Here is a 27,109-nt window from a genome sequence, read left to right as displayed (position 1 = left end):
GAAGAAAAGATAAACCCAAGTATACATGACTCATGTAGTCTGAAAATATTTATAAGTGATAAAGGTGTGAAAGTTATATAAAGTGTGTGAGAAGTTAGAAATATTGGCAAGAAATAAGATAAAAATTATCCCAAGAAAATGCAAACTAAATGTGTGTGCACAAAATATTCTGTAATACATAGTTTTGGGGGAATTTGAACATGGAAAGCATCTTGATACATGTGTATATATCATGTAGAGGTGCAAATAGACAGGAAACCAGAACTTAATCAGCGATAGATCATAGTGGTCACTTTTCCACTGCTGGTTTGACTCATTAGATATTTCTTAAAGGCAGAGAGGCCAGCTGTGGCTTGTATACTTCTCACACAGTGACACTGCTAGAAAGATAAAGATAAGCCAGAGAGTGTCAAGAGATGGGCTACAAGACTGATTATGGTACAGGAAGATCTGATTTATGAGGAAAGAGAAAAATAATTAAATAGGCAACACTATGCTATAAAAAGAGGCTATGGACACGTGGATATTTATCTAATGTTTGTCTAGTGCTGTTTCCTATCGTATCCATATGAAAGATACAGAAATATTAGGATGTAAAAAAATTGTTGCAAAGCAATAGCAGCTGGAATCACTTCGTTAAAATAGGAGCAATATCAAAGATTAAGCTTCAGAAAATTTACCTGGTACATGAAAAATGACCTTGAGTGGGATGACTTTATCCCTGATAACTTTTGAAAGCTCTGTGGGCAAAGAATGGAAAATCATTTATTAAGTTGTTGAATTATCTTACCAGGGAAGTACTTGGAACCTCATCCCTTGAAATTTCTAAAATTAGGGTGGAGAAAAATCAGGATATTGCCTTTGAGAACTCTCACCACTTTGGCAGAGACCTGGTAATTGATGATTGATGTTTTTCTTCTGCAATATCTTTGATTATTACTAATGTTACCATATACAGATTTTTAAAATCAGGTTGTATCTTAATTAAATTAAAATGCCAGTTCCTAGAAACACAGCTGGAGTGTCACTCATCTGCCCTCCACGATGTCTGCCTTGGCATTAGTAGGCTATTCTGCACCCAGTGACATTCTTTTGTCATTTCTGTAAACTATGTAATTCATTAAAAGATACAATTCAGTGCATATTGGAAGTGAATTCACTTCCTACTTTCTCTTTGTTCAGAAGCTAAAAAGATAAGCCCAAAATATGCATCGCCTACTAGAGCCATTTGTCAAATGGACACAGAAACTCTGAAGATCTGAAATCATCTAGCGCTTCGAGTGTTTAGTGATCTTTTTCACCAGATGAAAACCCAGCTCATGATTCGAGAGCACTACATTTCCTTCTCACTCCCTCTGTAGACTTTTCCTCAGTGATACGCATCAGCTGAAAAAGAAAGCCTAGGACCCCAATTCCATTAGTTAGAAAGCAAGGAAAGCATGACAAAATGATTCAGTATTCTAATTCATTGTTTGACTTTTTCATGCTAATTCCTTCAGATCCACATTAATATTATCTAGGACAGGGGTCCCCAACCCTCCGGGTCATGGACTGATAACTGTCCGTGTCCTGTTAGGAACCCAGCTGCACAGCAGAAGGTGAGTGGCAGGAGAGCGAGTAAAGCTTAATCTATATTTGTAGCCGCTTCCCAGTGCCAGCATCACCACCTCGGCTCCACAAATCATCAGACATTAGATTCTCATAGGAACACCGGTCCCTGGTACCAAAAAAGGTTGGGGACTACTGGTCAGGAGATCGAGTTTTATAAAGTGCTGCTAAGAATAGTGTTTTAAATATGTCGACCAGAGATATTAGATAAACTTCTTTATGCTGGTGTGTGGGCAGGTTTGCCAAACTTAAATGTGAAGTCAAATTAATTAAATTACTTCAGGTGCTCTATAATGTGACTTAGTTTTTTGTTGATGGTATTTTTCTAAACTATTTAGTTTGTTATTGATGACTTAATGTACCTGCTTTAGTTTTAAGGGATTCTATTTTTAACCAAAAGTTCTTACTCCTTTCCTTTTTGAAAGAGATCTAGACCTGAACAAAAAGGTTAGGATTACATTCTGCTATTGCGTTCATAATAACAAAGATAGTCTCCTCTATATACTCTTTCTGTGAAAATGGTTCTAACAAATTACTGGTATCTTATATAAGCAAACAGCAACTGTCTTGAAGATGAGAAGTAATTAAGAAAAAAAGTTAAATCAATAGATTGCAATCTTTCTTTTTCTTCTCTTGCTTCCTCACTGATGTATCTACTGAAGGGGCAGGGGGAAAAAGTCCTTTTTCTTTCTGAATCATTCTACTAGTGTAATATTGATTTTCTCTCAAGTATACCCTGTGGTCTCAGATGATATCATATTTTCTTACATTACTTGTATTGATACAGCGCCTTGTCTCATGGGTGACATATATTGTGTGAGCTGTGATGACACTGCTCACCATTGCTATTTCCTGAGGATGGGATGTGCCAAGACTCTCATGCATGAAACGTAAAGGGACAGGCTGTTTTCTTCTTTGAAAATGATTATTGTTCACTTCAAGTGATACCTTAAGTCCCCATCACTGTTGCTTAACATTGTTCTTAACTCCTACAAAGTTTTGAGTTCTTCTGTGATTTTTTTATTTTTTGGCTAATATAGAAAATATTAAAAATCCTCAACTGGGTATCAGAAGATTCCAGTGTTAAACAATGTATTATGAAGTGCCTGGAAGAATACATGGTGACCTGCCTAATGCCATTGCTGTGGCTCTCTTTCTTACCTTTGTTCTCTTCTCATCTACCTCCCTCTGTTTCAGCTAGCCGTGAGGTGGTTGGAACACAACTGCCATTACCAGTACATGGATGAGCTCTTGCAGTATATCCGCTTTGGCCTGATGGATGTGGATACTCTACATACTGTTGCCTTGTCCCACCCCCTCGTCCAGGCAAGCGAGACCGCAACAGCTCTGGTCAATGAGGCCCTGGAATACCACCAGAGCATCTATGCACAGCCCGTGTGGCAGACTTGCAGGACCAAACCAAGGTTCCAGTCAGACACTCTGTATATCATTGGTGGGAAAAAACGTGAAGTCTGTAAAGTCAAAGAACTTCGGTACTTCAATCCCGTTGATCAAGAGAATGCTCTCATAGCTGCCATTGCCAACTGGAGTGAGCTGGCCCCCATGCCTGTGGGAAGGAGCCACCACTGTGTGGCAGTCATGGGGGACTTCCTGTTTGTAGCAGGAGGGGAAGTTGAGCATGCCAGTGGCCGGACGTGTGCCGTGAGGACTGCCTGTCGCTATGACCCCCGCAGTAATTCCTGGGCAGAGATAGCACCCATGAAAAACTGCCGGGAGCATTTTGTGCTGGGCGCCATGGATGAATACCTCTATGCAGTTGGGGGCAGAAATGAACTGCGCCAGGTTCTGCCCACAGTTGAGCGATATTGCCCCAAGAAGAACAAATGGACTTTCGTGCAGTCCTTTGACCGATCCCTTTCATGTCACGCTGGATATGTGGCGGATGGTCTTCTTTGGATATCAGGTAGAACATGCCTCATATACTGGATTTATTTAAAAACACTTCCATTGTGGCATAAATTTAAAAGTCAGGCTTTGTTAGTGTCATGAAATGAATGAGCCAAGGGTGCCATTTACCTAATTAACATTTATTTGTTGAGCACCTACTCTATACAGAGCAATGTAATAGACTTCTGTGACTTCCCGACAGATTAGTGGAGTAAAAATTCAAGATGGAAATTAATGGCTCATCACACCTTTTCCTACCAAACCTTTTGTTGTTTAGATTGTCTGTTTTTGATATTCATGGATTATATATATTGTGTGCCTTGTAGATATCCAGGTCCTTTGCTTTTACTTTCACTCTGGGCTGTCTGACTAGGAGCCTTTCATCAAAGACAGGGCAGGAGAAATAAAAGCCCAGTAAACTCATTTGAATGAGTATAGCAATGGGTATATATCCAGGTAAGAGCATCGCTATGTATTGAAGGAAAGGATTTAAATTATTGGCTAAAATAACATTTTGTATTAACTGTGTAGTTACTCATGCCATCCTAATCTTTCATTCCTATTTACTCTCCCATTCTTCCTGATTATTTGAGGGATACTATTATTTTAGTTTCTTCTTTTCTTTTACTTTTTAAAAAATCTTTTGATTATGAGAAAAGTAGAGAGACTAGTATAATGGACTCCATGTACTCATAACCCTAGCTTCAGCAATTATTCACTCATTGCCAGTCTTATTTCATCCACACCCACATACACCTTCAAACCCCTCACAGTTGCTTTTTCACTTGTACAGGAGTCTGTGAGGCATATGTATCAAGATCACATTATTATTAGCCTGTGTTTCCAGTTCCATTATTGAAAAGACATAAAAAGTTTCCCTTTGAAAGGTTTACCTATCAGGGAAGAAAGTTGCATCTTCTCTTTAGTTGGCGGATAATAATTTTGTAACCCAAACGGAACTTATTGAATTTCCATGTCAAAGACAAAGAGGAAAATCAAATAAATACAGTAAGTTCTCACGTAATGTTGATAGGTGTTGCAACTTTAAGTGAAACGATGTATAACGAAACCAGCTTTTCTATTGGCTAATTTACATAAACAAGAGTTAAGTTCCTGTGGCATCTCATCAATGTTATAACAAAACGACCTTAAACAAAACAACATTATTTGAGGACCTGCTATACTTTGAGTAACTTTGAGATGTTTGTACTTGGAAGAAACCATCATTTTTAAGTTCACCTGTGAAAACTTCTTCGTTATTTAACATCTGCGCTGACAAAATTGTCTCTTACATTTAAACTAAATCCATTTGGACTCTGCCCATTTTTTTCCTTCTGTTATCCTCAATAACCAGGGAGACAGCCTAGATAGTGCCTCAGTTATTGGTAATTTCATCGAAAAAACTTAGGTCAGGGCTTAAGTGTTTGGCAATTATGAATGAAGCTAAGATTTGGACTAAGGAAGAGGATAATGAGGTGGACCCAACAATTACTGGTCCTATGTGCTGAATAAACAATAGATATGAGTGTATATGTTAGTATATGTAGATATATTTAAATAAAAGCCTCATTTGTCTGGTGACTTATTCCCTTTTTTTAAAATATATGTTTCAGTAGTTAAGAAAAAAACACCAGGACTATCTCCCATTAGTTTGCTGAAGAAACTTCAAATTTAGCTAAAATACACCTTTGCTAATAGAAGGAACAGCCCTGTATTTGACTTAGATAAAACAATGTGTGATCTCAGTGTAATTTATATTTTCTTCTAATTTTCATTCCTTCCATTGACTCATTTAATTTTCATCTGTTAATGGTACTGCATTCCTACATTAACAAGTTTCTAAATTATTTACAGATTTCTCATAAATATTTTCATAAGTATTTCTTAATTTTTTTGGCTATAAAACTAGCTTTTTAAAAAACACTGGAGTTTCCTTACCTAATCTTAAAGATATGCCTACTTAATACCTGCTTTAGTGAGGCCTTAAGAAAGCACAGAAACTTATCTTAGACAAGCTAGATCTATCATCCTGGTATCAAGCTGACTTCTCTTTCAATATGGGTCTGTATATTGCCTTTTCCATTTTATTAAATGTATCAACTTATTACAGATCTTATTGCTATATCACTTTGTTTTTCTCCTACTGTGAAAGGAAATACATTTTCTTTGTTCCTTTTTTGCACCAATACATGCTGCCTGTGTTAACCATACTTAATGAAAACAATCACAATTTTCTCAGGTTTGTTTCTCCCTACTGTGTACTTGAGATGAAAAACTCACTTTCCTGTGTACAGTACAATACCTTTAATTGGGAAGAAGAGGAAATCACCAGTGACATTTCTAATACCTTCAGTCGTCTGCCTCTTTCCTCAGGACCAGATTATAATAAATCAATTGTGAATCTAACCATGGATAGGGAGGGGCGACTAGATTTGCTAATGGGCCCCTTGAAAAAAAAAGACAGGTTCGTTTCACCCTATCGCTGGTTCCGAAGTGCTACCCTGATTTATTGGAGCAGACGAAAATGTTTGAGGCTATTCTTTATCCTTTACCAAATAATCAAGTATTTCCAATTTAATTGTTGGAGGTTGGGTTATTGGCACACTTCTGGTGTTTTGCAAGCTTTGCCTCAGGTGAAGGTAGTAAGGATTATAGAATGTGGATCTTAGTACCTTAATTTTGTTCTGTAGAACACAAAATGAATGCTTCTTTAGAGACTCATAATTTCTAGCATGCTCACTTCCTCCACACACCCCCTTCCCTTTCTCTGTCCATTTTGGGGTCAGGACACCTTGAAACCTGTCCATGGTTTTTAAAGTGAGACAAGCAGAAATGAATTCAGAAAATCAGGCTGTATGAATATACCTGTTAGCATTTAAGATGTTAGAGACAGTCAGATTTTACAGGCTCCTGTAGCATTTGACATTGTGACTCAATTCACAAATGCTCCACATCATTTCTGCTTGAAATTCACAATACTGAAGTAAAATAAACATTAAATATCCTTCAATTGCACTTTGAAAGGTTTGCTCTCCATTGTAAGATAATGTTTGTGAAGTACTTAAAAGATCCTTTTTTTGTGAGTGAAAATTCCAAGCTCATCTTGCAGAACAACTTCCTTTTCATTTTTGTCAAATGGCAGCAGGACAGTGAGAAGGTAACCACAAAATTAGTGCTTTAAAACTTTAAAAGTAAGACAAATGTTACTGCATTTACTCAAAAGCAGTATTTAGTGCTTTCTTATTCTTTTGGTGAATGCTACATCCTTGTTAAGTCTAGTGATGGTTCATAGATAAATAAGATTAATTCAGCAAATATCCTTCCTGCCCTCTAGGAGCTGACAATCAAAGAGTTGTGCAGATATTTCATTAATGAAAGAACATTTGTTAAAGCTTTCTTAACTCCCTAGAAAATATGTTTCACCTTGATTAAATTTAGATGAAGCTTGCATTGCCCCATTTGAAATAACTTTAATTTATTCAAACCTACTAAAGGGACTTTTGCTTTTCTAGAATTCATTAAAATTAGAACAATGTAAAATTTCATTAACATTTTAAAACTACTAGAGCTTTAGATTTGCTCTACCTGTGCAAAAAAATTATATCTAAAAAATCATATATAAGATATTGGGAATTAACAGGTGTCATGGCAGAGGCTGGATTGTGGTTCACTGAGGTCACAGATTACCGTCACACACGTGAAACTTGCTCCACTTTTTACCAACCAGGAGATGCTGTGCAGGGTTTCCATCCTCATTAAGTCTTGTTCTGGGTTAGTGCTAGAACAACAGAGTAAGACATAGGTCTTATGCTGGGGCTCTTAATATAATAGAAGGAGCAGACTTTAAAGCAGATGATTATATAACATACACTACATGTGATAATAGAAGTATATCCAAGATACAGAAGTAGTGCAAAGCAGGGAGTAATTTGTGCAAGGGGCATGAGAGGTTTCACAGGTCTGTAGCACCTTCAGCCTAATTTGGCCTCAAGTCTATTGGCTACCTCCCACTCACCCATTAACCCTCCCTGTCCTCGGGCCTTGGCTTCATGGTCCAACTATTTCAATGATTCTCTTGCCCTCTGGCAAGCACACAATGTCAGACAAACCCAGTGGTCCACTTGTGTCTGTGCAGCTGAGCCCTGTGGGAGGCCAGTGGACAGGAGGGCTGGTATGGGTACACACTCAGCTCCCCAAGACTGCTCTATACCCTACCACTAGTGTGTTACCCACTGTCCTTCACTGACTATAACTTCCTCACTTTCCTCAAAACGCCCTCCCCTCAGACTTAGAGAGAGGACTTTGCCTTCTCTTTCTCACAGCAAATCTGCTGAGATACAGTGAGGCCATGGAGAATGTGAGGAGACTGATGGGCGAGAGGTTGTCTGGAAGGAACCAAGGGCAGAAGGTTGGGAAACATTGGCAAGGAAGGTGCAGAGGGAGCAGAAGGAACCTCCTCAGGTTCCTGCCCCTCACCTGTGAGCTCACCTTTGTCCACATCCGGCATTGTCTCCTACCCTCGAGGCTTAGAGCTTGAGAGGTCCCTCCTCCTACCCAAGACTGAAACCCTCCCAATGCCCCGGGGGAACTCATGAAAGAGATCGAGAATGTGGGATGGGCATGGTCAGAGGAGGAGGGGTGATATAGAAACAAAGCCACAGCAGAAGGGCACGGGGTGAGGTATCCAAAATATTTCCTCTGCATTTTTCAATCAGGAAGTCCTTGGTAATTTCAGAGAAAGCAGTTTTGGGGGAGTGGAAGAAGGTGGAAGCTAGGATGCAGTGAGTGGTTGAAGGTGTGAATGGAAAGTGAGGAAGTGCAAACTGCAGGTTTGCAAGAGGTTGGGATATGATGTAACCTTCACTCCCTGAATCTGAGCTTACCAGACAACTTTCCAACCATGATGCTTCTGCCTGCAGGGAGAGAATGTGCTGTTTCTAGGTACACAAATATTTCAGGTCCATGTGACAGCATGGTTTTTTTCATTATAAATTAATAAATAGCATTTTGGCTTTAGGAAAAAAAAAGAGTAGGAAGGAAAAAAAAGAAGTTTCTAGATGAATCTAGAAAAAGAAGGTAGAATAAAAAGGCTCAAAGGAAGGGACTTTTTTTTTTAAAGATAGGAATACATTAAGAAAATATGTAGATAAGGGAAAGGAGAAAGTGAAGTGGAAGGTAAAGGGAATAGGGGCATCCTTTGATTGGTAAATGCTGAGAGCACTCCCAGGTGCCAGAAATGGTGATAAATCGGGGGGGATATAGTATTGACAATAGACATGGGGGCCCAAACAGGCAGGAGGACATTGGGAGGGGTTCAGTCTCGGTGCTTTAAGCCTGGAGGGCAGGAGACAATGTCAGATGTGGACCTAAGTAAGCTCACAGGTGAGGGGTAGGAACCTGAGGAGTTTCCTTCTGGACGGAATCAGGTGAGAGACAGGGTTGCCTGTCGAGATCCTACAGTGCCAGGACGAGGGAGAGGGCCTGAGGAAAGTGACCTTGGAAAAGCCTCTGAGAAAAAACAGAGGGAACTGACATGTTAAAAAAAAATTGTCAGAGCCCATACTAAAGTTGAAAAGCACAAATTGTGTCAACTGAGTTTGCAAATTTGCGTCCTGTTTTTTTTGGTGGTGTTCAGCAGATAACTGGAGGAGGCAAATCCTGGGATTCACTCATGATGGAAGGTTTTTAGGCTGGGAATAGTCCAATGGAACCTCCTGGAAGGAGTCCAGCATGCTGGGATCCAGTTAGGTGAGTGTCAAAGGCTTAAGGTCTGGTGGAGGGAGAATCAAATGTGGTGCAGGAGTGAGTACATAAGAGAAAGTCTGTTTGTTGTCCCTGATGAAGCCATGTGTTGAAGCCACCTGCCCGGTAGAGAGGTTTGCAGCTTAATCACTTGGCATGTCCGCTTAAAAGTTCCTACTGAACTGAAATGTCCGCTAAGAATAAAATCTTATTTGTTGTTTTATTGTAGCAACCAGCTGCCCTAGCATCATTACTTTCTCCTCTTCTTTTGCTTGTGCCCCAGCCTTTACTATTCCGCATCTGAAAGTGATTAAAACAAAACCACTACAGTATTGAACTGAGATGGGGGCCAAACAGAAATGAACCAGTTGACAATGCTAAGTGAGCTAAATGGTTTAAGTGAGCTAAATGGTTTGAAGAAAGCAATCAGATCACCTACATTCTCCATAATAATTAGCAAAGCTTTCATCCTAACTGGCTTCCCTTTATTCTGGAGAAGCAGCACTTTGTTTGCCCTCACACTGCTGCTCCCGGAATGAGGCTTAGAGAGGTAAAATGATTTTCCCTGATCACACAGCGGTATTTGACAAAGTGAGAATTTGACCTCTGTGTCTCTGGTTTTTGAAAATCATGCTTTCTCCATGACACCACTCAAATCAGTTGTTTATCACTGTAACAAAGATCTTCAAAAACATGCTTAGATTTTAAAGAGCACTTCCAAGTGGCATGGCCGAAAGTAAACGATACACAGGAGAATAATTATACCTGGGGATTTGTTTAGGATCAACAACCGTTTGGTTACCTTTTATTGTTTAACCGACCATCTTTCTCAGGACACAGAGCTGAGCCATAGATGTCTTCCTTTATGTGGTTCTGTAATTCAGTTTCTAAAACATAAAGGTAATATAAAGTTAAAAATGTTAGTGATAATATGGAGCTACTCTAAAATGTGTTGGTTTAGATTAGAACATTGCTTTCTGCAAGGATTACATATAGTAGTCAATGGCTTTTAGAATGGTTAATTTAGGGAGTTTTTAAAAAGTCCACCCTATTGACTCCAGAATTCCTCTCATGAAGAGAACAGCCTTTCTCTTTTTACACAACCTGCTTGTGTCTGTCTAAATGAATTTAGAAAAAGAAGGTAGAATAAAAAGTGAGCTGAATTATTCTACCTACGAATATGGGAAATATGTCATTTCTTTATTCCCAAGAGGAGAGAAGAAAGTTAAAGCTACAGTATGGAAATGGAGAATAGGCGAAGACTGTGGTTAATGGCGGGAGGGAGAAAAAAGATCCAACAAGAACACAACAAAGCCAAGTATTCTAGGGACAAGCAGAAGAGACCTTGAGAGCTTCACCCTGCTGGGAACAGACAGAAATCAGAGGCAGGATTTCAGCTCTCTACAGAATGAGGAACAGAAGAAGGAATTTTATTGAGATTTTAAAGGGCACCAGACATCTGCGTTGTGGTAGATTTTACCCTTGTTTATTGTTTCACTTATTTAAAATAGCACATGGTGCATACTTTACATATTTTGGGTAACAAGTTTATGTGTATTCACTCTAGGTAACATAAATACAATTTATATTTTCAAGTGTATCAGCCCTTTCTTTATAGATATTATTTGTAATTCTGAGACTGCTGATTTTGAGTATATTAATTACCCATCCGTTTGTGTGGTTTCCTCAAGTGTGACAGAAATAATATGGATGCTAGTTTTAATTTAATGCATGGATTAAGTGTGCTTCTATTAAAGATGCTTATTTAGCAGAAAGATTCTTGACTTTAATTGTTTATGTAGCATTATAAACATTCCCAAAATATGGACAGTCTAATGTGTAAAATAGATAATAAAAGTTTAGTTTTGCATTTATTACAAATATGCCCATGGTGTCTCTTTTATCAAGGACTGATAATGACTTTGGCTCTATTTAAAAAGATGACTAACATGAACTCACACTAAATACTTGGTCATTCCTTTGATAATTAGACTGTAAGTGTGAAGTTTTAGTCTTTTGAGAATTGGAGCAAGTTTATGGAGGAGATGCTTAAACTATTAAAGAAGCAAAAAGCCTTTGATACCCTTATATGTCATCTAGTAATTCTGGTTATTAAGGAAAAAAAGAGTTATAAGAAATATATTTCAGACTACAGAATTCATTCATTTATTCAGTATTCCATATTTCATTATTTTTTTCAAAATTTCATGTATACTCATTTGTACACTTTGTGGAAATGGTAAGAAATTTCCATAAACAAACCAGTACAGTACTGTCGTAAACTTCCTTTTGTGGATTGCCTCCGTACCATGCACTGTAGCTCATCTAAAAACCTATGAGAGATCATCATCTCCATTTTGATGGTGAGGAAACTGACACTGGCTGTGTTAAGTGCTTCCCCCAAAGATAGAGTCATAAAAGAGCCTGTCGATGCCACAGCCTGTCCCCAAACTCTCTCCCTCGACTAGTGTGAAGCTGGGCACTTGGGCTTCCGAGAGAGTTGCAGAGATCTTGAAATGGTTTTCCACAATCCTGAACTGGCCGGCAGAATTCCAGCCTGGAGTACCTTCTCTAAGAGTATGGACATAGTCAGGTCTTTGCATCTTGCTCATCCTAGTAAGGGTACTAGCGCTGCATTAGGTACCACAGGTTTCTACGAAAGAGTATAGTGTAGGACTCTATCAACAGAGGTATTTGTCTTTGAAAAAAAATTAGCGCTACCTACCCCGACCAATGTATACTGAAAGCTGTTTTTCTAAACACACTATTTTATAGATGCTATCAGCATTGACCAGTTGTTGCTCTCAAACACAGCGAGTTTGGGAGTTGGTGAATTCTCCATAGTAGAGACGAAGGTTGCTTGTTTGGCAGTCACCTGTCATCTTCTCTCCAGTATGTAGTCATCCATTTGTCACATTAAGTGAGGAGCTGAACAGGGAAGCTTAAGAAAAATGCTTTAGTCTTGTTTTGATGATAGAAAGCATTGCTCACTGCTGGTAGCATGGTGGTAACTTTTCATTCCTTCTGGCAGTTTTTAAAGACTTATTTGACTTTGGGAGAACCTGCAGTATATCTTTAAACCACAGTGCAAAAGTATAAGACAGGGTTGTTCATTTTCAATTTTGGCTGAAAAGGCTTAACTTTGACAGTGGCACTTCAAAGTTAGGGAAAACTTGGCTTTAAAAATGGATGCTGATACAAGATGGCATATTTAATGACAGATGTATCTATAGAAAGCTGTTAAGATGCAGATTATCCCCCCTGGGGTGGGGGAGGGAGATCAAAACTGCCAATCTATAAAATATACTCGATGGCATGGAATCTATCTTTGCAAGTGCTTTGATTGCAGGGGACAGTATAGCAGCATGTGGCATCATAACCCAGAGCAGACAAATCAGCTTGATGACTTTCAAAGTCAGGAATACTGCTGCAGGCAAGGGTACTCCAGTCTAGGAGAAATTAAAACATATAGAGACTGTTATTAATTTCATATCTATTTTTGTATAGTCAAATCTGTATGCAAATCCTTAGCATCTCATTTCAGGAGATTAATCTAAAAGTGAAGTGTTATGTGAAGGGAATGTAATGATAAAGCTCTGCAAATGAGTAACACTGCTAAAGAAATGTGGACTGAGAACTTGGATGCTTCTTTAAAAATTTATATTTTGTACCGAGAAGAAATGGTTTTTATTTATATTCTTATTTGTAAATCATTTTGAAGGGAACGCAGTTTCTAAGGTTTTCCCTTGCAATCCTGACGTGGTAAAAGTTACAGCACTACGTTTTTTAGGCACCTCCCGTGGTTTAACATTCTAGAAGTAAGCAACCAAATAACTAACTAGAATTTTTATTTTTACTCCCAACTAGTAACCCAGTATCTCTTTTCTAAACATTGTCATGTGAGTGAAAATTTGTATGTAAGGGCAAGGAATCTAATTACTGAGTGCAGATTAAGAAAAAAACCGTATTATAAATGTATCTGATGCCTCAGTGGAAGACTATAAATAATAATTCTGAAATGCATAAAGATAAATAGTGTGCCCTGCTTGGGAGAGAGGAGGTAATAGCTATATTCTTATCTATTGGTTGTGCATTTAATCTATAATGGGCAGAATCTGATACATATAGTTGTGTAAATATCTTCAAAGAGTGTCATAAACAGATAGTTTACTGCAGTCGATATTAATTCTGTCCCATATTTCTAAAACAAGTAGATAAACCATCAAAGTTTTGAAATAATGGGTAAGAGATTTGCCTTCTGTTCCCTCTCATTTGGAGAAATGATTATAGGTGAGTTGGACATTAATCTGGTGGTTATGGCCCAGCTCAAAACTTGGCAATTATTTTAACACTGAAAACTTGTAAGGTCTCAATAGATTTGATCATTCTTGCGTAGTTATGCTGAGAAAGAATTATTGGACATTTAATTTTTAATCACATAAGAAAAGGAAGGTTGAGAGGAAAAAGCAAACATACCTCTGTATTTATTTTGATATGCATTTTGACTCTATGTAGGCATTTCAGACTCAGCTTTCTTAAGTGTTTTTCTTTTCTTTTGATTTCATTTTTAAAATGAGACATTCAAATGAGAAATAGCAGAGAAGACTTTCTCTGAGGGTAGGAAGCTAATTTCTTTCTGTCCTTTGGATTTCCCCCACAGATAAAGCTTTCATTGAGCTTAAAAAATGGTTGCAAGCTTCAGAGAATTAAAAAAAAAAAGAAAAAGAAAAAGAAAAGAAAAGCCCTCCAGTTAATAATAACCATGGTCAATTATATGAAAAATATAATCTTCTTATTGGAGTTGAATGAGAGAGTAATGATTGGCCTGGACAGGTTCCCTCCCCTTTATTTATCCATTAGTATTGATTGATTATTCCAGTTCAGTTAAAGATTATGCACTAACCCTCTGGATTCTGGTCGACTTGACTCCTGGCCATGGAGTTGATGGTGGTGACCTATTCAAAGTATTTGAACTGTCAAAGCAAGACTTATATTGGACAAAGTAAAACAGACAACGAAGACTTTATTCAAGAACATTGCACTGTTTGAGAGAGTCCAAAATGCAGTCTGAAATCAACTCCTTTGAAAAACAAGAGGCAGGAGAGGATTTAAGCACTGGGGTGAGCTGGTGGGAAAGTGCTAATGGACTTTTGGAGGAAGGTTGCTCAATGTGATGTGTTGAGCACATTCGGTTATCGCTGAGTTTGTAAATGTTTTTCTCTGTGATTAGGCCATTAGGCCATATGTGTTTGCTGACTGGCACTCATCAGAATTAGGCTCCTACCTAAACGCAGAAAATGGGAGAAAGGGGCATTATTTTCCTTGGTGATTACATTTCAATGGGATAGCTCCCAGGACTTTGAGGAAAATATTCCTGGTTTGTAAAATTGCAAGCAGCTTCTTAAATTATTTATATCTCAAAGAGGCAGAGAAAGAATTTATAATGAAAAGTTTTCTATAGTAAATGCTCTAAGAAAATAGAGGCCAGGGGCCTAGAGACAGGAAGAAGCCTATCTAAAGTTTAGTCAAGATGAGGGGTATGTTAAGGCTATCTTGGCCAGCATTGTAACAGTACTCATTTTTTAAATTTAAAAAATTTCAATAGAAAATTTTTAGTATGGCCCAATTTTAGATCTATTGCAAAATTAGCTGCTTCTTTATGATACTTATTAAAATAAGAATGTTGTTCATTTTATACCAGTTTCTAGTCCTCTGTATAAGGCAATATTTCTAAAGATAGAATTTTTGGGGAGTAGGGGGTCTCATATTTCTGTTATTACCTAACATTTGATAACTCAGTATTATCTTTTCACTATGCTGTTTTATGTTGGTTTTTTTTTTTTAAGTTTTCCATTTAATGGTAAAAATTAAAGTAGAATCAATAATACCTGGGTTTTACAGGACTCCTTGTACACCACAAACATGAAAAGAAGTATGAAGACAAATAGGAAAAACTTAGCTAAAAGCAGAAGGTCTCAAGTCTTTTAGATCTAAGCAGTTGTCAAGAGAGTTTCAAAAAACTTGTAGAGAGCAGTACCTGCACTGCAGTGCTCTAGAACTGTGTGTCCAGCTTGGTAGCCACTAGCCATCTGGGGCTAACTGAGTGAAATGTGGCTGAACTGGTTTGAGATGGGCTGTGCCAAACACACACTTGATTTTGAAGACTTAAAGAAAATATATTTAAAAATTCTAATTTTTTACATTAGTTTCATGTTGAAATGATAATACTTTGGCTATATATGAAGTTTAATTCTACTGATTTTACCATCTTTTTACTTTTTAATGTGGCTACTAGAAAATTTTACATTGCATATGTGACTCGCATTTGTGACTCTTGTTATATCCTATTGGACAGCAGTGGCTGTCGATCTCTTTAGATAAGTAATGTCTTTTCTTAGATATAGTTCTTCCAAAGAGATATCAAGATATTACTGTGCTAGTATACAGAAGGTTAGAGCTATAAAATTGCCAATTTAGCTAAAGACAAGTGTTTTCCATATAACTATGTTCCTGGCATAAATTGCAGAGATTTGTCTGTGCGCTGTATTCACTCCCACTCCCTCCACGTACTTTCTCCTCTCATTCTGGCCATGCAGAGCAGCTTGCCAGAATTGGGGACCTCTAGGTAATTTCAGCATACTTGTTGCTTGCTCTCAACTGGATTGCTTCTGAAATGTTCTCAAAAATGAAACTACTTCAACAATAAACTTCTTAATTAATGTTGTGGGTTCACCATAAGGGTATACAAACAGATCCTCAGCAGTAGCTAATTTTCCTTTAATTGTATCTCATTCTTATGTTGGAATATTCTATTTCTTATTCATAAAAACTCTAACACATGTTAATCCATTACAGGTGGAGTAACTAACACGGCACAGTATCAGAACAGACTAATGGTATATGAACCTAACCAGGTAAGAATCACATAAGAAAAGCTAATTACCTTAATTAACATGAATTTTAAAAGAGTCGACAGTAATAGTTGGAATGCCAAGTCTACACATACACATGCATCTTAAACTTATAAAGAGAAAAAGAAGCATCTGGATAAACTGCTCTTTGGTTGCCTTTTTTTCTCATAAAATTTCAGCTCCTTTAGTTTTATGTTATACAAAATCCTTAATTCTTTCAGAGCTTTGCCTAATATAGAGAAAAAGGGAAGATATGTTGATAAGTTAAATGCCTTCTATTTCCATTATCTCGAGTGGCTGTTCATATTCAGAGGCATCCAAAGAAAGGATATTTATTTATTAAATTTATTGGGGGTGACATTGGTTAATAAAATTATATAGGCTTCAAGTGTACAGTTCTATAATACATAATCTGTATATTGCTTTGTGTTCACCACCCAAAGTCAAACGTCCTCCCATCACCGTATATTTGACCCCTTTTCACCTTTTCTACCTCTTCCCCTCCTCCCTTTCCTTCCAGTAACCACTATACTGTTTTCTGTGTCTATGAGTTTTTGTTTTGTTCATTTGTTGCTTTCAGTTTTATATCTACATATGAGTGAAATCAAACAGTTCTCAACTTTTTCTGTCTGACTTATTTCACTTAGTGTAATAATCCTAAAATCCATTCATGTCGCAAATGGGACACCTGTTAGAATGGCTGTTATCAACAGGACAAGTAATAACAAGTGTTAGAGAGGTTGTCAGGGAGGAAAAAGGAATTCTCACACACTGCTGGTGGGAATGTAAATTGGTGCAGCCACTATGGGAAACAGTATGGAGGTTCCTCGAAAACTTAAGAACAGAATTACTCTATGGCCTAGCAATCCCTCTTGTGGGTATCTACCCCCCAAATTTGAAAACATTTACCTGTAAAGATATATGTACCCCTATGTTCATTGCAGCATTATTCACGGTGGCCAAGCCATAGAAACAACTGAAGTGTCCTTCAATAGATGATTGGATAAAGATGTGGTACATATATTCAATAGAATACTACTCAGCAAAGAAATGATTTCAATTGTTCTGTTGCTATGTCCTTTTAGAAGGCGTACCATTCTAGGAGGGGAACATGCTTATGGTTTTATTCTGAAATAAAATAACTTATTTAACTCAGTATAGCCAAATGTCCTAGAACAGTGTCTAGGACAAGTCCAAAATAGAAGTATCTGAAGAGTTTGAGTATCTTTTTTATCTAATAGCTGGGGCCTGAAAACTGGAAGCATTTTGATGGCACTTTTCTCTCTTTCTGCCCACATCTCATGCACACGTATTATCTTTTTTTACCCCAAAAGAAGAATTATTTTTATTCTTTTTTTCTTCTACCAGAATATCTATAACCTTGGCAAATATTTGCAGAAATTTGCTATTTCTATTATTTTGGTAACAAATATTTTTCATGATTATGACAATATTTCAAATGATTTGATTTGGGGATTTAATGTTCATCAGCTGAAGATAATAAAACATAAAACAACAGGTTGGCTTTGGCTGTCCCATTTGGGATTAGCCACAAAATGTATATCCAGCATGACCTCAGTCTATTTGGTATCTTTTTGTTTTAACAATTACTTGATTCTGAATTTAATGAAGGTATTTCTCTCTTTGCAAGTGTGTCTTTAGAAGCTGTAGATTTCAGAGACCACATGTCCATGGGCCAGATGTCTCAAGAGGGATCATTAATTGCAATTGCTTGAGTTTGGTGCACACGTGGTTAAAGAGGAAGAAGGTGTTAACGTTTCTCAAATGAGTGCTGTTTCATGTTTGTACACACATGCTCTTTTTTAAAATTCTGCTGGCATATTGTTTACAGTGGGTACTGGCAAACATCACATCTGCTTGCATCTTGCTCAGAATCTCAATAACTCTATCATTCAGCCCTGGTGCTTATTTCTCTTCTAGGCCTTTGTGGAGAGTCGATAATGCCTGCCATCTGCCACAGAGCACATCGCTACCTGCCAGCAGGCAGACTGGGGTGACCTCTGCTTCCCCACCACTGATTAGTATTCACGTGCTAGCTTATTAGGGATGACCCCACCAGGCCTCCCTGTTTCTTTGCCTTTGCAGCGGTTGGCGGCTCACCTGGCAGGCACAGCAGTGAAGGAAGCTAAAGATATAATCAGGGGATGCAGGCAGGCTTTGCAAACCAGATGGCGTCCATAGTCCTATGGCAGGGGACCGGACTGCTAATGCAAACATTGATTTCTAATACTGTAATGTGTTGTTTCATAGAAAGCACCCAAGGAAAGCCTCGTCATAGTTTTGAGTTAAACCCACTCGTGTAATGTATTAAAGATATTTCTTAGCAAAATACCTGAAAGAAAGGTTTGACTATTAAAAAAGACATTTAATTGGAAGGAGATTCTTATTATGACATGCTTAAAATGGAGAAGCAAATAAATGCGAGTCTTTCGAATTGTGCAAACCGCTTTCTTTCTTTTTTTTTTTTTTTTTTTGAGTGTATCTTTAAAAGAAATTAGATATGAGCTAGTAGATATGCCTTTAGTGAATGGACCAATATTTATACAAAACATTCTTTCCTTCTTTTTTTACAGTTTTGTAAACTAGTGAAATTTATGTATTCAAAATATCATATGATTTTTTTTCTGGTCAAAATCCAAGTTTTTCTTGGCAAAAAGGAATCTGGGTTGTTCCTGTATATTTTGTGTTCGTGTTGAAAGGAAATGGTTAGGTTTATGTATTTGTCCATTTACTTAGTTGAGATTTAAAATTAAAGTCATTTTATTTTCATCTACTTTTATTTTATATTTTAAATAGGAGCCTTACTGTGAGAAGTCGAGCATACCTTTCTTTTTACTGAGAGTAACCTAGAACCAATTAGAAGTTTTGCCATTCCCTAAAGTTATTGTGTGAAACTTGGCCTTCTGCCATAACAAATGTGTGCCTAGAAATAACCTTTACCAATTTGGCAGAAAATGTGATTGTAAATATATTAAAGGAGGCTACTAGTGTACATTGATTATATGCCTAGATATATGCCTAGAAATAACCTTTACCAATTTGGCAGAAAATGTGATTGTAAATATATTAAAGGAGGCTACTAGTGTCAGGTATTGTTCTGAATGCTTTATGTGTATTAGCTCATTTAATCTTCATAACACACTTGTCAGGTGGGTATTATCCTCATCTTACAGATGAGGAAACAGGTACAGAGAGGTTAAGTAAATGGCTCAAAGTCATACACCAGTTATAAAACTCAGGCTTTCTAGATCTAGAGCCTATTTCGTAATTATTACACCACCGTACACAGTATACCTAGCCATGTACTTTCACTCAAATAATTTGCATGAGTCAGTTCTCTTAATTGGATGAGATAAACATCATGAAAATTTCTATATTCTTGTTTGTTCCCTTTAAATGCAAAAATGCCCTATAAAATGCAACCCAAACCAGAGGAAATGCCTTATGTAAGTTGAAAAATAGATCTGAAATATGTGGGTTCTTCTGCGCTCAGTCTCAGGTAAGAGGCCCTTAGCTATCAAAGTATATAAACATTTAAATAGAATGCGATTGACAGACATTAGAGTCCCCACTACTAACGAGGCGCAGCTGTTTTTTGCCATGGCACTCTCTCCTATTAACAGAATTCACTTGCTTTCTTTTTTCAGAATGAGTGGATAAGCCGCAGCCCCATGCTGCAGAGAAGAGTCTACCATTCTATGGCTGCTGTCCAAAGGAAGCTCTATGTTCTTGGAGGCAATGACCTGGACTACAATAACGATCGGATCCTTGTGCGGCATATAGATTCTTACAACATAGACACTGACCAGTGGACACGTTGTAATTTCAACCTGTTGACTGGCAAGTACCTTTGATTAAGTAAATCCACAAAAGCAGAGATTCAAGAAGTTGCCAAACTTGTTCTTTAGACATCTTTAATGCCTCTCTACTTATTAAGCATGTGGTGATAGAATGACTGGCTTTTATTAACCAGAAAAGTGCACATTATCTCATAGAATTTGATTTGATCAGGTGGCCGAGCATCTAGTTTCTCAGAGCCTGTGTGACCTTTGTGAATGTTCTCGTGTGGCTAACAGAGGTATGTCAAGTCCATTATGGTCGACATAGCCACATAGAAACATTGATACAAGTTCAAAATGCCCTATAAAATGGAGGAAGCAGGTGCCGAAAGAGTTAATAAGTCTTTAGAGAAGCAACTTATTTTTTACTTCTCACTACTTTTAGTCTTCTTATTTCTTGTGAGTTCAGGGGAACGGTTTTTATTGTTTGTCATTGTCCAATATTGTTTCTGGCTGTATTCTCCTATAGACTGAGCCTTAGAACAGTGCTGTGGAGAGGAGTTTGGTGGCATCTATGGCCACACATATCTATCCCAACATTACCACAGAGCAGCACTGGGTATGGACCATCCTCATCCCAAAAGAAAGAAAGTGAAGCAACGAACAGCTTACCCCTGACATTCCTTTATGGAGTTAAAAACTATTTCTCCCTTGTCAGCTTGCGTTATTAACATCCACAAGTGACCAGATCCCTCCCAGGCTGCTCTACTAATAGGAAAATCACAGACTCAAAATGAGGCTGGACTAGTGCCTGAAGACAATATGCTGAGTGGACACTCAATCGCTCACAGCTGCTGCTGGGGAGGCACCATTGAGAGCGTAACCAATGTGAGAGGTTCAGATGCTTTGTATTCAGTTGCTGTTTCTGCAAAAATGATTTTTGAGGCTCACCTACAAGAACTTAACTCTAAGTTTCTGTAGTGGTACCTTAGCTACTCGGTACCTGGATCTGTGCTTTTGTCTGCTATAAGATCCAGCTTATTTATTACCTGAGTCAATCCTGTGTCAGCCCATCAATAAAAAGAGACTATCTCACTCTTTGATGGCCTCCAGGGAAGAATATGTAGTAGTGAGTTATTCTGTCTTCTTTTTTAAATGGGGGAGGAACCTTTCATCATTTTGGCGTGTTAGTATCTAGAGACTATCCAGGCTGGTCCCAGCTCAAGAACTTTAATATAGTCTTAAAACTGTTGTGTATGTAAGGAAAGGCAGGGTAGTAACTTTATCAATCTTTTCTGTCATTTGTCTTCATTTGGAGCACACTAGGGGCATGGGTCTGTTTTATTGGCTTCTTGGGGTTGCAGCTGTTATTTTACATATGTAAGCACTTGCCTTAAAAGCATTGTACTACAAGAGGTGTTTTGCATTTCTAAAATTAACCTTATTTACACCTCTATAAATTTATAACAGTATAAAACTCTTAGTTTTATGTGGTTTATTATTGCTTTATTTAATACTGTATTTACTGACTTTGGCTGGTCAATAAGTGTTATGGCCTGGTTCTGACCCAGCACAGATTCATTCTCTGAGAAATAGTGGTTAATTCTTCCTTCTCAATACTGGGAGGCAGTGATGAGTTGCTGCAAAAATCCTGTGGAGTATACAGGTGTGCTACAGGGAGAAATGGTATTCCTCAGTGGCAAAAGGGTTAATTAAGACATGCAAGGAAATGGATCTATTTTTTCTTTTTATTCAATTTACTTTAGGCCAAAATGAATCTGGAGTTGCTGTCCATAATGAGAGAATATATTTAGTTGGTGGATATTCGATTTGGACAAATGAGCCTCTGGCTTGTATCCAGGTGAGTGGTTGAAGTTCCTTTTGAAGTATGTTCGAGTGGTTCAGTGAGGTTACTTTTTGCAATGCTGCTGCTGAAGGAAGAGAGATTTATATGTAGAAAGAGGCTTGAGTTCCCTTTATGCAGCTAGTTTAGCCACTAAACTTCATCCTGCATCCCCAAAATGATGCCTAATAAATAGAGCCCTATTAAAGATAGAGATGAACTTTGAAAATATATGTCATATATATTGGGAATAGGGAAAGTGGGATACCTTTCCGTTTCTCCTAAAACAAAGTCTACATATCTTTAGTAATAGTACTTTTATACCCCCAAACTTTTACAGATGTCTCCTTTCTATTCCATTTCCTTATTTTCTATTTCCTAATTTGTTCATTTCCATAAATGCTACATACAAAAGTGTTCTTCCTTCCTGACAGCTGTGAGCAGTAGGGGGTTATGATTGGTCTGATGGGGACAGCCTCTGCCCCAAAGAATAGCCCTGGCACATAAGCATGTGAGCAGCCCGGGCTGGGCAAGTTTCCAGCTGGTCCATTCAGAACAGCAGTAGCTTTTGATGATATACATAATCAAGGTACTAATATTTATTTTTAAAATAATTTTTATCATAGTTTTCCTATTTTACATGTTCTCTGATATAATATTCATGTGTATTAGCCCTGACCTTTTTTCTGATCTCCATAAAAATATATCCTTGTAACTACTCATATTATCTCATCTCTGTGGTAAGATTTTTAACAATTGCTTCAGTATCTTTAATAGTTGCAGGACTATTCAAGCTTTTAATTTCTTCAGTCTCATAAGGTATATATATATATATATATATATATATATATATATATACACACACACACACACACATATATTTTTATTTTTTAAGCTTTCTCATGTTGCCTGAGTTTTCAAAGTTGTTAGCATATCGTATTGTCCTTAGTTATATTCCTCTTTACATTTATTATATTGTTTGTTTTTATCTCGTCTCTTGATTTGTCTTGCCAGATGTCTGGGGACTTTCATGTACTTTCATTATTGGTATAGATCACTATATCTATATCAGCAAGGGTAGCACAGATATGAATACGGTAATCTCCCCCTTCCCCTTATCCATGGTTTCACTTACAGCTGTCTCAGTTACTTACAATAAATGATGGTCAAAAATATTAAGTGGAAAATTCCAGAAATAAACAATTCATAAGTCTAAAATTATACACTGTTCTGAGTAGCATGATGAAATCTTGTACAGTCCTGCTCTGTCCTGTTCCATCCCACCAAGACTCAAATCATCTCTTTGTCCAGGATGTCCATGCTGTATATGGCTAGTGGTCATCTCGGTTATCAGAGCGACTGTTAAGGTATCTCAGTGCTTGTGTTCAAGTAACTTTTATTTTACTTAATAGTGGCCTTCAACTGTAAGAGTAATGATGCTGGCGATTCAGATATTCCAAAGAGAAGACATAAAGTGGATATATATATGTGTGTATATATATATATATACATATGAAAAAACATAGTGTATGTGGGGTTCGGTACTATCCACAGTTTCAGGCATCCAAACATAGTGTATGTGGGGTTCGGTACTATCCACAGTTTCAGGCATCCAATGGGAGTTTTGGAATTTATTCGTGTGGATAAGGGGGACTACTATAACAATTAATAAGTTTTCCTAGTGGATAGGGTTTTGGGGTCGAACAGATCATGAGGATATTTTTTTTTTCAGTTTTATTGATATAATTAACATTTAATATTGTATTAGTTTAAAGTGTACAACATGATTTTATATATGTATATATTGCTAAATGATCACTGCAATATGTTAACATCTATCACATCACAGTTATAAAAGTTTTTTTCTTGTGATAAGAACTTTTAAAATTTACTTTTTAATATATAATATTGTTAATTATAGTCACCATGCTATACTTTATATCCCAGGGACTTACTTACTTTAAACTGGAAGTTTTTATCTTTTGCCCACCTTGACCCATTTCCCTCACTTCCCACCACCCCATCTGTGGCAGTCACCAACAGTCTGTTCTATGAGTTCAGGTTGTTTAGATTCCACATATAAGTGAGATCATACAGCATTTGTCCTTCTCTGTCCAATTTATGTCACTTAGCATAATGCCCTCAGGGTCCATGCATGTTATTGCAAATGGCAGGATTTCCTTCTTTTTTGTGGCTGAATAATATTTCATTGTACATATGATTATACTATGTTTTTTTAATCCATTCATTCATCAGTGGACCCTTAGGTTGTTTCCATGTCTTGGCTATTTAGATAACGCTACAATGGACATGGGAATGCAGATATCTCTTCGAGATAGTGATTTTGTTTTCTTTAGTTATACACCCAGAAGTGGGATTGCTGGATCATATGGTAGTTTGATTTTTAAATTTTTGAGGAACCTCAATACTGTTTTAGATAGTGGCTGTACCAGCTTATATTTCCATCAACAATGCACAAAGTTTCCTTTTTCTCCACACCATTGCCAACACTTGTTATCCTGTCTTTTTGATGCCAGCTGTTCTAATAGTTTTCAGATGATATCTCATTGTAGTTTTGGTTTGCATTTCCCTGATTAGTGATATTGAGCACTTTTCATGTACGTGTTGGCCATTTGTATATCTTCTTTGGGAAAATATTCACATCCTTTGCCCATATTTCAACCATATTTTTTTTCTATTGAGTTTTATGAGTTCTTTATATATTTTGGATATTAACCCCTTATCAGATACATGATTTGCAAGTTTTCCTACTTAATAGGTTGCCTTTTCATTTTTTTATGCTTTATTTTGCTGCGTAGAAGCTATTTAGTTTGATAGAGTCCCACTTGTTCATTTTTGCTTTTGTTGCCTTTGCTTTTGGTATCAAATGCAAAAGTCATTGCCAAGAGAAATGTCAAGGAGTTTACTCCTGTTTTCTTCTAGGAGTGTTATGGTTTCAGGTCATATGTTCAAGTCTTTAATCCATTTTGAGTTGGCTTTTGTGTATGGTATAGGGCCTTTTCCCTCTTTTGCATGTGGCTATCCAATTTTCCCAATGCCATTTATTGAAGAGACCATCCTTTCCCCCCATTGTATGTTCTTGACTCCTTTGTCATAAATTAATTGGCTTTTATTTCTGGGCTGTCTATTCTATTCTATTCCATTGATCTATGTGTCTCTTTTTATGCCAATGCCATACCGTCTTTTTTGTTTATTTGTTTGTTTTTACCATAGTTTTGTAATAGTTTGAAATCAGAAAGTGTGATGCCTTCAGCTTTGTTCTGCTTTCTCAAGATTGCTTTGGCTATTTGGCGTTTCATGGATCCAAATTTTAGGACTGCTTTTCCTTTGAAAAATGCCACTGGACTATTGTCTTGTTCTTGATTTTAGAGGAAGTTTTTAGCTTTTCACCATTGAGTATGATGTTAGCTGTGGGCTTGTCATATTTGGCTTTTATTATGTTGAGTTATTTTCCCTCTATACCCTGTTTGTTGAGTTTTTGTCATGAATCTATTTTGAATTTGCCAATGCTTTTTTGCATCAGTTGAGATGATCATATGATTTTTATCCTTCATTTTGTTAATGTGGTGTATCATATTGGTTGATTTGCATATGCTGACCCATCTTGCATCCCTGGCATAAATCACTCTTGATCATGGTTTATTTTTTAAATGTATCATTGAATTTGGTATGCTAATAATTTGTAGAGAATTTTTGCATCTATAGTCATCAGGAATATTGACCTGTAATTTTCTTTTTTTGTAGTGCCCTTGTCTGGTTTTGGTATCAGAGTAATGGTGGCCTTGTAAAATAAGTTTGAAAATCTTCCCTACTCTTCAAATATTTTTGGAAGAGTTTGAGAATGATTAGTATTCTTTCTTTAATATTTGGTAGAATTCACCAATGAAGCCATCTGGTCCTAGACTTTATTTATTTATTTATTTATTTATTTTAGTGAGTTTATTACTAATTCAATCTTTTCTTAGTAATTGGTCTTTTCAGATTTTCTATTTCTTCATGATTCAGTCTTGTTAGGTCATATGTTTCTAGGAATTTACCAGTTACTTTCAGGTTGTCCAGTTTGTACGCATATAATTGTTCATAGTAGTCTCTTATTATCCTTTGTGTTTATGTAGTAATGTCTCCTCTTTCATTTCTAATTTATTTGAGTACTCTTTCTTTTTCCTTGGTAAGTCTAGCTACAGGTCTATTTTGTTTCTTTTCAAAAAAGCAGCTTAAAATCATTAACCTTTTCTATTGTCTCTTTAGTCTCTAATTCCTTTGGTTCCATTGTTATTCCCTTCCTTCTACTAACTTTGGGTTTAGTTTGTTCTTTTCTGGTCATGTAAAGTTAGGTTGTTTATTTGAGCTTTCTTTTATTTTAATGTAGGCATTTATCACTATGATCTTCCCTCTTAGAACATCTTTTGCTGCATCCCATGATTTTGGTATATTATAATTCCATTTTCATTTGTCTCACAATATTTTTAAATTTCTTTTGATTTCTTCTTTTATAGCATGTTGTTGGATCTTGTTTTCTTGTAATTAATTTCTAGTTTCCTACCATTGTGGTTGTAAAAGATGCTTAATATCATTTCAGATTTCTAAAATTTATTGACTTGTTTTATGGCCTAACATATGATCTGTCCTGGACAATGTTCCAAAACATATTTTTCTTAGGCATACCTTAATATTTACTAAAATCTATCATGTACTTGTGTTAAGAATACTTTAATAAATTTAAAAAATTAAGTATGATGTAAACTATGATCTCTAACTACAATGCAATTAAGTTTGAACTTAAAAAGTTAAATAAGTTCATATATATTTAGAAATAATTAACCTATGGGTTAAAGAAGTCATAATGGAAGTTTAAAAAAATACCCAAAACTGAGTGATAATGAAAATACATAGCAAAGCTTGTAGAATAGATAGAGCTTAATACATTAGAAAATAAACCAAAAAATAAACTCAAAGTAGTAGGAGATAATAAAAATGAAGGTAATAAACTAGGAAACAATGATACAGTAGAAAAAATTATCAAAGCTACAAATGAGTTCTTTGAAAAACATGAAGGTCTTTAAGGGAGTCTTCAGTTAATTGAAGGTTGCTTTGTACTAGAGCTTGGTTATATCTTTTGGATAACAACAAAGAAGTAAACTGTTTTCTCGCAAGGAGGGCTTCTAGTCTCTCATCCATGCATGTATTTGTCAGTCTTTTTTTTTTCAGTTTTATTTATGGGTATATTTCTACTAATTTTAATGTTAAATTAGCTCAAGGAGTAGAAATATCATATA

General features: G+C 36.7%; 1 protein-coding gene across 18 annotated transcripts in view; it reads left to right on the top strand.

Moving 5' to 3' along the window:
* KLHL32 (kelch like family member 32) overlaps window positions 1–27,109 on the top strand; it is a 184,215-nt gene that overhangs the window by 140,650 nt on the left and 16,456 nt on the right. For 8 of the 18 annotated variants that reach the window (XM_039853189.1, XM_039853186.1, XM_039853188.1 and 5 more), the window contains 4 exons: window positions 2,806–3,532; window positions 16,114–16,172; window positions 19,838–20,030; window positions 21,736–21,830. In XM_039853189.1, coding sequence (XP_039709123.1) covers window positions 2,806–3,532; window positions 16,114–16,172; window positions 19,838–20,030; window positions 21,736–21,830 — 1,074 coding nt within the window. Of the gene's footprint in view, window positions 1–2,805; window positions 5,098–9,147; window positions 9,265–10,585; window positions 11,082–12,132; window positions 12,151–16,113; window positions 16,174–19,837; window positions 20,031–21,735; window positions 21,831–27,109 lie in introns of those variants that run through there. The other 10 variants (XM_039853196.1, XM_039853200.1, XM_039853203.1 and 7 more) reach the window with 10 other exon arrangements.

This window comes from Pteropus medius, unplaced genomic scaffold, assembly GCF_902729225.1.
Source record: "Pteropus medius unplaced genomic scaffold, Ma_sr-lr_union100, whole genome shotgun sequence".
NCBI classification, from domain to species: domain Eukaryota; kingdom Metazoa; phylum Chordata; class Mammalia; order Chiroptera; family Pteropodidae; genus Pteropus; species Pteropus medius.
The sequence above is the reverse complement of the archived record's forward strand: the minus strand, read 5'-3'. Positions and strand labels throughout refer to the sequence as shown.